The sequence below is a fragment of the Dermochelys coriacea genome, chromosome 1 (genome assembly GCF_009764565.3).
Source record: "Dermochelys coriacea isolate rDerCor1 chromosome 1, rDerCor1.pri.v4, whole genome shotgun sequence".
In the NCBI taxonomy this organism is placed as follows: Eukaryota; Metazoa; Chordata; order Testudines; family Dermochelyidae; genus Dermochelys; species Dermochelys coriacea.
Genome location: NC_050068.2, coordinates 334623781 through 334637665, shown reverse-complemented (window position 1 = coordinate 334637665; position 13885 = coordinate 334623781). Strand labels below are relative to the sequence as shown.

At 41.8% G+C, this 13885-nt stretch overlaps 1 protein-coding gene across 1 annotated transcript in view; it reads left to right on the top strand.

Annotated features, from left to right (window-relative positions):
- Nucleotides 1-13885, top strand: part of SEMA3E (semaphorin 3E) — a 241742-nt gene that overhangs the window by 200321 nt on the left and 27536 nt on the right. Inside the window, exons 7-10 of the mRNA XM_038409046.2 lie at nucleotides 1464-1606; nucleotides 3404-3518; nucleotides 3984-4053; nucleotides 5309-5453. Coding sequence (XP_038264974.2) covers nucleotides 1464-1606; nucleotides 3404-3518; nucleotides 3984-4053; nucleotides 5309-5453 — 473 coding nt within the window. The remainder of the gene's footprint in view (nucleotides 1-1463; nucleotides 1607-3403; nucleotides 3519-3983; nucleotides 4054-5308; nucleotides 5454-13885) is intronic.

The following is a 13885-nucleotide window of genomic DNA, read 5'->3' as shown; positions in this document are numbered from 1 at the left end:
GCCCTGTTGCCCGCCTTTTCCAGTGGGCCTCAGAGCTGGGGAACAAAGAGGCAGGCTGATGCAAGGAAGTGCAATTTGGATCTGTTTGTGCCAGTGCAAGTGAATTTGGCTCATTGGCTCTAAAATGTGATTGTAGATTGGAGGCATCTCAAAAGAATGGTGATTTGTTCAGATGCTCGGGGTGAATCCTGGTTCCACTGAAATCAATGAGAGTTTTGCCATTGACTTACTGAGTTGGGATTTCAACCTAGATACAAGGCTTCATTTCACCAAACCACTTAAATATGTACCGGTACTTAACTTTGAGCATGTGTTTCAATCTCTTGACTCCAATGAGAGTAAATACATGCTTGAGTAGTTTGCTGAATTGCGGACTTGGGTACTACAATGGCAAGTACTATATAAATGATGTCAGAGATAATTAAAAAGGTAGACAGATGTACTCAATACATAGGCAAAATTGATCTATCTCTAAAAGATGTTCTCTTTGTTTAAAATTAGGTTTCATGGTGGTATGGTTATAGTTTTTTTTTTAATTTCCTCTATTTTTACACTGTGATTATGAAAAGGGGAAATATTTTAAAATATATATTTAATATATTTATATTTTAATCAACCAGAATAAAATCCCCAACTTAGTCCTCAATGCCAGCAACATCTTAAAACAGCATTATAGCTTCAATATCAGAGCAGAAGTTTATGAAATATTTACAAAGGCATCTTATAATGATATCATGTCAGGTCCTAAGCTTCTTAAGAGGTCATGTTACTGGAATGAATGCTGTTCCTGCTTTTTAAGAAAACTGTAAATGCTTTCCCAGAATGACTTAGGATGACAAGGAATCACTCAGAACTCTGCCCAGGTTTGTGTTAAAGGTTCACAACATGGGCAAACCCAAATTTCAGCTTGGTAATGAAAACCCAAACCAGAAAAGTTTCACGTGGTTATCGTTTCCTAACAAAGGTGCACCCAGCGCCTTCTAACTACAAGCACACCTCTGTTAGCTGAACAGAGCTGGACCTTTATCTCACTGGGTAAAAGGCACTTTGTCTGAAGCCAAAGTTGGTATTCCTGGGCTTGTTTTGTATGTAGCCAGAGATTGCTACATAAACTCAGTGCCAAGTTTCAGCCTAATTTAAACTAAAATGTAAAAGCCCCAGAGAACAGGGCGGGAAAGAGATCTTTTCCTTGAACATATACAAAAGAGTATTGATATGCGAATTGGAGCTATAAAAATATTTTTGAAGCTAATGTTTTCCACATGTTCTATAGATATCCACCCAAATAGAATAGGTTTCTACTCTATTTTCTCTCCCAAAATGGTAGATCTTTCCCTGGCAAATCTCAGCTTCCTTCATTATATTTTCCTGTTCTCTATTAAAATGGTTAATTGATTTTTAAAATATTTATGATGTTTTAATAAACTTGAGCTAACTCTTTTTCTTTTTCTTCCTTTTTAAAGAACCAAAGTTTGTTGGCTCATACATGATTCCTGACAATGAAGACCGGGATGATAACAAAGTCTATTTCTTCTTTACTGAAAAAGCGTTAGAGACAGAAACAGGCGCTCATGCCATTTATGCCAGAGTTGGACGAGTGTGTGCGGTGAGATTCTTTTGTCCTGATCCTCTAGTAGAACAACTTACTGTGTGTTCACTTTTTTATACATTCCTCTACCTTCAAATGTACTATCAGTTAGTATTTGGGGAGGAGGAAGGACATCAGATGGGTCTGAACAAAAATCCAACATCTAACCATCCTCCAGTTTTGTGAAGTTCAAAATCCTAACCCACATTTGGGCTGGAAGCTGAATCTCCACATCCAAACACTATTGAACTCTTGAGTGAGGAGGTTAAAAATCCAGACATTGATCCACGTTTTGTGGTTTAAGTCCATCTCTAGTTTCTTTGCAGTTAAGTGACACAGTTTGGTAATAATAATGATGATACTTAGCACTCAATGTTCACACAGCATTTCCCCGCCAGATTCTCTCCTGCATCAGAGTTCTCCTCGGAACAAGGGGTGGAGGACGAATAACTGCCTGAATAAGGGGTTGGCTCCAGCCCCAAAGCCACTTACAAATGCTGCCAGGCCATTCTAGGTAACACCGTTCTTTATGGTCCCTACATATATGGGAGCTCAGCCACATGCTCCCAGCACATACCTTCCTGCCCCTAACGTGCCCTCTGTATTCACAGGGTTTCCAGCAGGGAGCTCTCCTTGGATTGGAATATTCTGCTGCTCATTTGCAGCCAGTTTCTAGCTTCTTCGCATGAATAGCGAAAACGAGCCAGATCACAATAGATCCAGTCTTTCATGTGGAGAACGCCTTTTAAATATGGACTAATTAATCCTTGCAATACCGCTGTGAGCTAGTAAACAGCATAATCCCCATTTCACAGATGAGGAAAATGAGGAAAAGAGGTGAAATGATTTGCCAAGATCACACACCAAGTCAGTAGCAGAGCCAGGAATAGACCAGTGTCTAATCTGCCTTTGAAGGCAGCCACATTCATTCTTCATAACTAAAGGAAGACTGATGGATGTACAGAGAGCAGTATACAAATGGAACAATATGCAAAACTACTTTATTAGCAGGAGACACAGGATGTTACACTTAGCCTCCAGCAAACGGCTTGTTAAAGTTTCTTATGCAGCACCTAGTTAAAAGAGTCACGTATATGAAACATCCTAAATAGGGATGTTATCAAACTGAAAAACAGATTCTCAACATCATCAATGCTTGGTATCACCCTGCTTTCAGAAGACCGTGTCCCCTCTCAGGCTTGAAAAATGACACTGCACCTCGGTGGGCCAGGTTGGAAGGTGAGGGCTGAGTGTCTGGCAGGTGAGGCACTAGGGCCAGCAGCCTCAGTGAAGATAGTTCAACTGGGATTGACGAGAAATTTCTGGAGGCACTCCGATATCAGTCTTGGGACATATTTGCAGGACACTGTGTGGAAGGTTGCCATTAATTAGCCCTGTCTGAACCTGTTCCAGAGACAGATTTGGGGCTTCTGTCTTCAAGTCTATTGATCCAGCGCTCAGTTCATACAAAAATATACAGTCAGCTAAAATGTTTGGACTATTGAGTTAACAGACTGTAGAAATAAATGAGAAGGGTTTACAACAGCTGGACAGGTAAAACTAATTGCAGCCCTAGTATTTAATTAAAAATTCTTACAAATCCACAGCTTTTAATGAGAAATTGGATAAATCTCTACAGTTTTACTAGAGACTGACTCCAAAACAATAACACAAGTGGAATAATACAAATGTGGTTTGAAACTGTATGCTTCAGACATTGAAAGGCACTATGAGAGCGCAATTCAACATTGAGTATTGTTCATCTAGATGCATTCCTCTCAATTACATTTATTACTTGTTTCTCTCTCCACACAGAATGATATGGGAGGACAGCGAATGTTGGTGAATAAATGGAGCACTTTCCTCAAAACCAGACTGATCTGCTCTGTGCCAGGAATGAATGGAATCGATACACATTTCGATGAATTAGGTAAATATCTTGGACAGAAATAAAGTTACACCACTGTACAGAATCTGAACTTCCCTGCTAATCCCTTTTTACCCTCAATAGAGGACATGTATCATTAATTTATAATTTGTTGTAATCCAAATATTAGTAGTCACTACCTGTTAGATATATAATATATATATATCATTAACAGAAAGTGACTTCTAATATTTGACTACTAATATATATCTATATATATATATATATATTTCCAATACATGTTTTTTATATTTCAATATATATTATAATATATAAAGTGTATTTACAGAACAGGCTAACTTCCATTACACTTGTATTTATTTATATCATGTTTTTAAAAGCTGTGTTAAATTAAGTAGTGTATATCAAGAAATAACCTTACACTGTTAACAAGCAGTCAACTCTATCTCCTTTGGGACTGGGAAAAGTAGATGAGCTATAAATAACATTATGTTTTCATTTTTACAGAGGATGTGTTTTTGCTACAAACTCGAGATAACAAAAATCCAGTGATATTTGGTCTCTTTAACACGACAAGGTAACTAGCTCGGAAAGATGATAGTAATAGAGGCATATTTGACCAGTCTATAATTAAGGAAGATGTCAGTTATGTAATAAATATCATATAGCTGATACATATTGTATAACTGATCAATTTAATTCCTATGCTTACATGCCCTTTCCCCTCACCCTCAATAATGTAATTTCTGAGCAGGGCTGGCCTTACCATGAGGTGAACTGAGGCAGCCGCCTCAGGTGTCAGACTGTGTGTGGGGGGCACCACTAGGACCCAGAGTTTCAAAGTTTTGGCCCAAGCGAGGGGGCATGAGGGCATCATTTGAGCTCCCTGCCTCAGGTGGCAAAACGTTGTAGGCCAGCCCTGTTTCTTAGGGTAGTGAATTTAGTATTTAAAGTGAAAATACATAGCTTCACTTAGAGCCTAATCGAGGGGCTGGCAACCTTCAGCATGCGGCCCATCAGGGTAGTCCACTGGCGGGCCACGAGACATTTTGTTTACATTGACCATCTGCAGGCATGCTCCTCCTCCCTGCAGCTCCCAGTGGCCACAGTTCACTGTTCCCAGCCAATGGGAGCTCCAGGGGGCCGTTACTGCAGACGGTCAATTTAAACAAGATGTCTCGCGGCCTGCCAGCAGATTACCCTGATGGGCTGCATGCCAAAGGTTGCCAACCCATGGCCTAATCTATTGTTCACTGAAGTCAATAGAAGGACTCAGATTGACTTTAGGTTGTGTTGTATCATTCCCATAGGTCCTGACTCAGCAAGAAATTATACAAATAAATAGAGAAAGGCTATGAGTATAAGGATGGTCTAGATCTTAGGGAGCCTCGTCTAGAAAGTGGGAGACTGAGGTTCAGTTCCCTGTTCTTCCATAGACTTCTTGTGTGACTTTGAGCAAGTCACTTATCTCTGACTTAATTTTGCATCTGTAAAATAGAGATGATAGCACTTCTCTACCTCAAAGAGGTGTTGGGAGATTAAATACATTAAAAATTGTGAAGCATTCAGATACTATGGTAACGATGGAGGCCATGTTAGTACCTGAGATAAAGTAATCAGTCCCATTAAACTCAATGGGACCAATCACATGTTTAAACATAGACATTTTTAAAATTCCTTGCTGAATCTAGATTTCATGAGTACTCATTATTAATGCATTCACAGGGTATGACATTTATGTAATAAGTTCTATTAGTTTGATTAATTCAACCACTAAACTGTACACTACAGCTACAATCTTTGCTTTAACATCTTTGATTTTTATTTTATAGCAATATTTTTAGAGGATATGCTATATGTGTCTATCATATAGCTAGCATCCGAGCAGCCTTCAATGGACCATACGCTCATAAAGAAGGACCTGAATACCATTGGTCTCTATATGAAGGAAAAGTACCTTACCCCAGGCCTGGCTCGGTAGGTACACGACAAACCCTATTTTCTGTTGTGATGTCAGTCTAATTCAAGTTGGGAAGAAAATAAAATAAACAGGTCATGATGGACAAATATCATAATGTCCAAAATTGTGATGAGTATTTGATATCAATATGATGCTATTGAAAATGGATGGAATGACTCTAGCAGTAAATTATTACGGCTATCAACAATATATTTTACCCAAAGTAAAACAATGAGAGTTAGATCCCTAGGGGATCGGGGGCTTTGGATTAGACCCTAGTTATCACCTCATGACTCTGTCTACAAAGATTGAATGTTTTGGTGGTTTGGGGGGGCAAAAAATAAATTGAAGTGGTAACTGACTTTTTTGCAATATCTCCAATGATTTCTGGTTTTAGTATTCTGGGAATAGCATAAAACCATGCTTTCTCAAGGTATTCTCTTTTCTGGTCCCTGCCAGAACCAGGATATGCAATGGAAGTGGAAAATGTTAAGAGCAAAAAAATCATAGAAACATAGGACTGAAAGTGACCTTCATAGGTCATCTAGTCCAGTCTCCTGCACTGAGGCAGGACTAAGTATTATCTAGACAATCCCTGAGAACTGTTTGTCTAACCTGCTCTTAAAAATCATAGAATCATAGAATCATAGAATCATAGAATATCAGGGTTGGAAGGGACCCCAGAAGGTCATCTAGTCCAACCCCCTGCTCAAAGCAGGACCAAGTCCCAGTTAAATCATCCTAGCCAGGGCTTTGTCAAGCCTGACCTTAAAAACCTCTAAGGAAGGAGATTCTACCACCTCCCTAGGTAACGCATTCCAGTGTTTCACCACCCTCTTAGTGAAAAAGTTTTTCCTAATATCCAATCTAAACCTCCCCCATTGCAACTTGAGACCATTACTCCTCGTTCTGTCATCTGCTACCATTGAGAACAGTCTAGAGCCATCCTCTTTGAAACCCCCTTTCAGGTAGTTGAAAGCAGCTATCAAATCCCCCCTCATTCTTCTCTTCTGCAGACTAAACAATCCCAGCTCCCTCAGCCTCTCCTCGTAAGTCATGTGCTCTAGACCCCTAATCATTTTTGTTGCCCTTCGCTGTACTCTTTCCAATTTATCCACATCCTTCTTGTAGTGTGGGGCCCAAAACTGGACACAGTACTCCAGATGAGGCCTCACCAGTGTCGAATAGAGGGGAACGATCACGTCCCTCGATCTGCTCGCTATGCCCCTACTTATACATCCCAAAATGCCATTGGCCTTCTTGGCAACAAGGGCACACTGCTGACTCATATCCAGCTTCTCGTCCACTGTCACCCCTAGGTCCTTTTCCGCAGAACTGCTGCCGAGCCATTCAGTCCCTAGTCTGTAGCGGTGCATTGGATTCTTCCATCCTAAGTGAAGGACCCTGCACTTATCCTTATTGAACCTCATTAGATTTCTTTTGGCCCAATCTTCCAATTTGTCTAGGTCCTTCTGTATCCTATCCCTCCCCTCCAGCGTATCTACCACTCCTCCCAGTTTAGTATCATCCGCAAATTTGCTGAGAGTGCAATCCACACCATCCTCCAGATCATTTATGAAGATATTGAACAAAACGGGCCCCAGGACCGACCCCTGGGGCACTCCACTTGACACCGGCTGCCAACTAGACATGGAGCCATTGATCACTACCCGTTGAGCCCGACAATCTAGCCAGCTTTCTACCCACCTTATAGTGCATTCATCCAGCCCATACTTCCTTAACTTGCTGACAAGAATGCTGTGGGAGACCGTGTCAAAAGCTTTGCTAAAGTCAAGAAACAATACATCCACTGCTTTCCCTTCATCCACAGAACCAGTAATCTCATCATAAAAGGCGATTAGATTAGTCAGGCATGACCTTCCCTTGGTGAATCCATGCTGACTGTTCCTGATCACTTTCCTCTCCTCTAAGTGCTCCAGGATTGATTCTTTGAGGACCTGCTCCATGATTTTTCCAGGGACTGAGGTGAGGCTGACCGGCCTGTAGTTCCCAGGATCCTCCTTCTTCCCTTTTTTAAAGATGGGCACTACATTAGCCTTTTTCCAGTCATCCGGGACTTCCCCCGTTCGCCACGAGTTTTCAAAGATAATGGCCAAGGGCTCTGCAATCACAGCCGCCAATTCCCTCAGCACTCTCGGATGCAATTCGTCCGGCCCCATGGACTTGTGCACGTCCAGCTTTTCTAAATAGTCCCTAACCACCTCTATCTCTACAGAGGGCTGGCCATCTCTTCCCCATTTTGTGATGCCCAGCACAGCAGTCTGGGAGCTGACCTTGTTAGTGAAAACAGAGGCAAAAAGAGCATTGAGTACATTAGCTTTTTCCACATCCTCTGTCACTAGCTTGCCTCCCTCATTCAGTAAGGGGCCCACACTTTCCTTGGCTTTCTTCTTGTTGCCAACATACCTGAAGAAACCCTTCTTGTTACTCTTGACATCTCTTGCTAGCTGCAGCTCCAGGTGCGATTTGGCCCTCCTGATATCTTTCCTACATGCCCAAGCAATATTTTTATACTCTTCCCTGGTCATATGTCCAACCTTCCACTTCTTGTAAGCTTCTTTTTTATGTTTAAGATCCGCTAAGATTTCACCATTAAGCCAAGCTGGTCGCCTGCCATATTTACTATTCTTTCGACTCATCGGGATGGTTTGTCCCTGTAACCTCAACAGGGATTCCTTGAAATACAGCCAGCTCTCCTGGACTCCCTTCCCTTTCATGTTAGTCCCCCAGGGGATCCTGGCCATCTGTTCCCTGAGGGAGTCAAAGTCTGCTTTCCTGAAGTCCAGGGTCCGTATCCTGCTGCTTACCTTTCTTCCCTGCGTCAGGATCCTGAACTCAACCAACTCATGGTCACTGCCTCCCAGATTCCCATCCACTTTTGCTTCCCCCACTAATTCTACCCGGTTTGTGAGCAGCAGGTCAAGAAAAGCGCTCCCCCTAGTTGGCTCCCCTAGCACTTGCACCAGGAAATTGTCCCCTACGCTTTCCAAAAACTTCCTGGATTGTCTATGCACCGCTGTATTGCTCTCCCAGCAGATATCAGGAAAATTAAAGTCACCCATGAGAATCAGGGCATGCGATCTAGTAGCTTCCGTGAGTTGCCGGAAGAAAGCCTCATCCACCTCATCCCCCTGGTCCGGTGGTCTATAGCAGACTCCCACCATGACATCACTCTTGTTGCACACACTTCTAAACTTAATCCAGAGACACTCAGGTTTTTCCACAGTTTCGTACCGGAGCTCTGAGCAGTCATACTGCTCCCTTACATATAGTGCTACTCCCCCACCTTTTCTGCCCTGCCTGTCCTTCCTGAACAGTTTATAACCATCCATGACTGTACTCCAGTCATGTGAGTTATCCCACCAAGTCTCTGTTATTCCAATCACGTCATAATTCCTTGACATCACCAGGACCTCCAGTTCTCCCTGCTTGTTTCCAAGGCTTTGTGCATTTGTATATAAGCACTTGAGATAACCTGTTGATCGCCCCTCATTCCCAGTATGAGGCAGGAGCCCTCCCCTCACAGACATTCCTGCCTGTGCTTCCTCCCGGTATCCCGCTTTCCCACTTACCTCAGGGCTTTGGTCTCCTTCCCCCGGTGAACCTAGTTTAAAGCCCTCCTCACTAGGTTAGCCAGCCTGCTGGCAAAGATGTTCTTCCCTCTCTTCGTAAGATGGAGCCCGTCTCTGCCCAGCACTCCTCCTTCATGGAACTCCATCCCATGGTCAAAGAATCCAAAGCCTTCTCTCCGACACCACCTCCAGTGATGGATATTCCTCAACCTCCCAAGTAATTTGTTCCAGTGCTTAACTACCCTAAAAATTAAGAAATTTTTCCTTATTTCAAACCTAAATCTCTCTTGCTGCAATTTTAGCCCATTAATATCACGTCCCGTTCAGTCTTCACTTCTCCAGATTAAACAAACCCAGTCGTTTCAATCTTTCCTCACAGGTCACGTTTTCTAGACCTTTAATCATTTTTGTTGCTCTCCTCTGGACTCTCTCCAATTTGTCCACATCTTTCCTGAAGCGTGATGCTCAGAACTGGACACAGTACTCCAGCTGAGGCCTTTTCAATTCTGAGTAGAATGGAAGAATTATTTCTTGTTTCTTGCTTAAAACTCACCTGCTACTACATCCCAGAATTATGTCTGCTTGTTTTGCAACAGTTTTACATTGTTGACTCATATATAGTTTGTGATCCACTATAACCCTCAAATCCTTTTCTGCAATACTCCTTCCAAGACAGTCATTTCCAATTTTGTATTTGTACAATTGATTATTCCTTCCTAAGTGTACTTTGCATTTGTCCTTATTGAATTTCATCCTATTTAATTCAGACCATTTCTCTACTTTGTCAAGATCATTTTGAATTCTAATCTTGTTTTCCAAACCACTTGCAATCCCTCCTTGGTACCATCTGCAAACTTTATAAGTGTACTCTCTATGCCATTGTCCAAATCATTTATGAAGATATTGAATAGAACCAGAGGCAGGTCAGATCCCTGAGTGACCCCACTTGATATGCCCTTCCATCTTGACTGTGAACCACTGATAACAACTTTGAGTATAGTTTTCCAACCAGCTATGTACCCACCTTATAGTAGAATCATCTAGGCTATATAAAATGTTAAACGAAAAGAGTTAATCCACTGTTTTGAATCTTTCTTCAAAGTTCTCATTCAATTTGATGCAGATTTTGCTCAAAGGATCAAATGGTTCTTAATTCCAATAATACAAGTAAATCCTCAAATTAGGAATAAGGTGCAGATTTTTAACAGTGAGGGTAATTAATCATTGGAACCATTTACCTAGGGATGTGGTAGATTCTCCATCAATTTAAGTCTTTAAATCAGGATTGGGTGCCTTTTCAAAAGATATGCTGTAGCTCAACCAGAATTTATTTTTGATGCAGAAATTATTGGGGTGAAATCCCATAGCCTCTGTTATGCAGAAGGTCAAACCAGACTATCACAATGGTCCCTTCTGGCCTTAATATGTATGTCTATGTATAATGGTGCCAGGACCCTACAGATGGATGGATAGATTTGATCTGAACCAGCTCCCATTTCCTATACCTTCTTCTGAACATCCTGCTTTCCATTCCATTTGCCAAATGATTCCAATGATTTGCCAATTTTGCAAACATGGAGAAAGTAAATAATGATTTTTTTTTTTACAAATTTGCGAAGAACAGAGTTGCAACAAGAACATGAACGTGCTTCTTCCTCGACTTTGTTATGACTTTTCCCAGAACTGGATCTTAGTACCAATGCACCCTAAGTGAAAAGGAAACCCTGGGGCATACTCTGCAAATATAATAGAGCTGGTCTTTTTCCCATGGCATATTTTGCCACTATACAGGAGCTGGCATCTGCACAGTTGTTTGTGCCTGGCATATGAGTTTTTATTTGGTGTATTGCCAGATTTCTGACAGGGATCACTTACACATTCCTTGCATAGAAAGAGAGGAAGAATTTCTATGATGGTGCTTCTTCACAGGCATGAACCAGCATCCCTCTGTGAGGCTCCCGCTGTCAGTCTGTCTCTCATTTTCGATGTCTCTAAGGCTCCCATCACCATGGAATCTAAACACCACTATTCTTACTTGCCACGTGGGCTTCGGAGCTTTTAAAAAAGTTCTCAGCACATTCTCATTCCATGGATATCAATGGTAGCCAAGGGTGCACAGTACCTCTCAGGAGTTTGTTAGCACCTCATAGGATCAGGCCCAGGGTCAAGAAGGCCTGATTCTCCTCTCACTTCCTCTGATGTAAATCAGGAGTAACTGTGTTGAAGTCAATAGAATTGAACCACGTAAAGCTGATGTGAATGAGAAGAGAATCAGACCCCAGATTTTTTCCTCTCCCCATACAGCTCCTTCCCCACAGTCATCTTCTGTGTAACTAATTAGCTGTACAAGGTATTATTACCAGCTGCAATTTTGTTAGGCTCAACAAGCCTTTCCTGTAAAATGTCAGCCTCATGCAGATTTTTGGCTGTGTGAGGCCCATTTACATATGTAACATGTTTAGCTAAAACACACATGCTGCTGTGAAATGTCACCCCTTTATCTTTTAATTGGCTAAGGGTTTGTTCTCCTGAGTTTACCAGTGGAGTAAACAGTTTGCTGGTTCATTACTCATGATATTGCTTTTGCTTTGCTATCTGAATCAGTATTAAGCTTTATACTAAAAACAATCATATTCAAAAATAAACTGTGTGTGCAATCCATTTATCACAGAATCACAGAAATGAGAGGTAGAAAGGCCAATTAGCTTATCTAGTCCATACCAATGCAGCTTCGTTCCCTACAGTGTAATCTCAAATTCACCATCTGGTCTCATTTAAAATGACTGTTGGCTTCTGCAGCTTCTTTTGGGGTAGGAGTCACAAACCAAAATACAATAGAATATATTCCCCTAAAGAGATTATCTGGGATTTGAACAGTGTAAATGAGATTTATACCATCTTGATGTCACAGGGCTTTTTGTTCCTTTGTTGATGTGGGGACAAGCTGGGGACAAACTTCAGCTATTGCTGCTGAATCAGGATAAAAAGACTGGCAAGTAAAATGCCTAATTTTCAGCTAGGAGGTAGAAGGAAACTGAAGTAATCATCTCCCAATGTAATACTTTCTATGAGACTGCTATGCCAGTTATTGGATCTGACAAAATAAGAGGAAGTGAGGATTCACCAGAAACAGATTGCAGAATGGTTGATTATTTTACAAAGATTAGATTCTTCTCAACTGTTCTGCAAATCTGTATTCATTCCTTTTTCAGGAAGCAAATCCCCCTTATCCCAGAGCAAGGACTGAGTAAAACTGAATGAGGATTTCCACATTAGTCTCTAATTTCTGTTAGGAAATCTTTTTAAACAAATCTGAATGTCTGAGTTTTCTTTTTCTGAGCAAGTCACTAGCATTGAGCCATTAAATGGAAATTCCTGGTAAGAAGGACAAAACACTGTGCTAAATCCTCTGTTACACAGGAACCAAATTCAGCCCAGTTGATGGGGAGACGGGTAAAGGAACTGTGTGCTATTCCAACTTGACACCCATATCATGCCCCTATTCTTCATAGCATCTAGAGGCCCCAACCAAGATCAGGGCCCCATTGTGCTATCATCATCACGAAAGGGACATTGCCAACTTGCAAATTCAGTGGCACCTGGATCAATCTCTGGTGAGGTACTTACAGTAGTCTAGTGGTATATTCAGTTATGTCAATCACTGACAATCTTATCGCACCACCCAAGCTTTTGGCAACCATGTGATTGTTGGACACGTAGCAGCATTCCTTGGTATGCATGCTTCAGAATTTGTTGGTCTTCCATTCCAATAATATGTCTATTAAGAAAGTCGTCCAAACCAAATCAGTCCTGATGGAGGGGTTTGACTTTGAATATCCTGAATATTTCTAATCTTCTCTTGCCACTTGATATGGAGCAGCTGACAAAGATGATGGGAATCAAAAATATCAATCTGGGGTTCTTCAGCCTTCCCCAGTGCCCATGTTTCATTGCCATACAATAAAACTGGTATAATTGTGGTTCCATAAATCCTCAGCTTCACAGCAAGCAAAGTAAGCTGAAGGCCCTGAAACAAGGCAGCAGCTGCTGTTCTGTGCATGCTTTTGAGCATCCTCCAGCCCTGTCAGTGACTCTGCCCATGCATTTGACTGTTTCCAGCTACTTTTTGCTCTACCAGATTGCACACCAGCTGCAGCAATTCACCAAACTGAGCAAACAAGGCAATGGCACTGGTGTATTTGAGATCTCAAAATAGAATGATCTTCAGGTGAATGCCACTAGTGGCTGCTTCCTCAAGCTTATCCAGCAACCAGTCAATATGGATGTTGAACAATGGTGACATAATGCAGCCTTGCTGAACTCCCATAGAGTTAGGGAACAATGTCATGTATCTGTCATTGACTCAGGCACAGATTTCAATTCCATTAGAGTTCTTCTGTCAATGACACTGTCTTCCTCGGGACTCTGAATCGCTCCATTGTGCTAGAAACTATGCAAACAGAGAGTAAGGGTCAGTCCCTGGACCTTAAGAGCTAACAGTTTAAATAGAGAAGATAAACAAAGAGTGGGAGCAGAAAGAGAGGGACAGAAAGGTCAAGGTCAAGCATGTGTGTGACAGAGCCTGAACCCTGAGTCCCAGTTCACTGAATCGTGTTGCCTTCCTATGCTTGAGGGTGTTATGGGACCTGGATCAGCTGGTTATGCTAGCTTTATGCTAGCTGAAGATTCAGCCATTCTTGACTGAGATTTAGGGCAGCTTTAGAGTCGTTTGGTGTTGCTTCAGTAGAACAAAGGGACTTTTGCATGGACAAGGCACTGGCCCTCTGAGTTTGGGTGTGGGAACCAGACTTTCAGGAGTGCCGTGTTGGTGGTGCCACTTCTTGGAAAGATGTTGG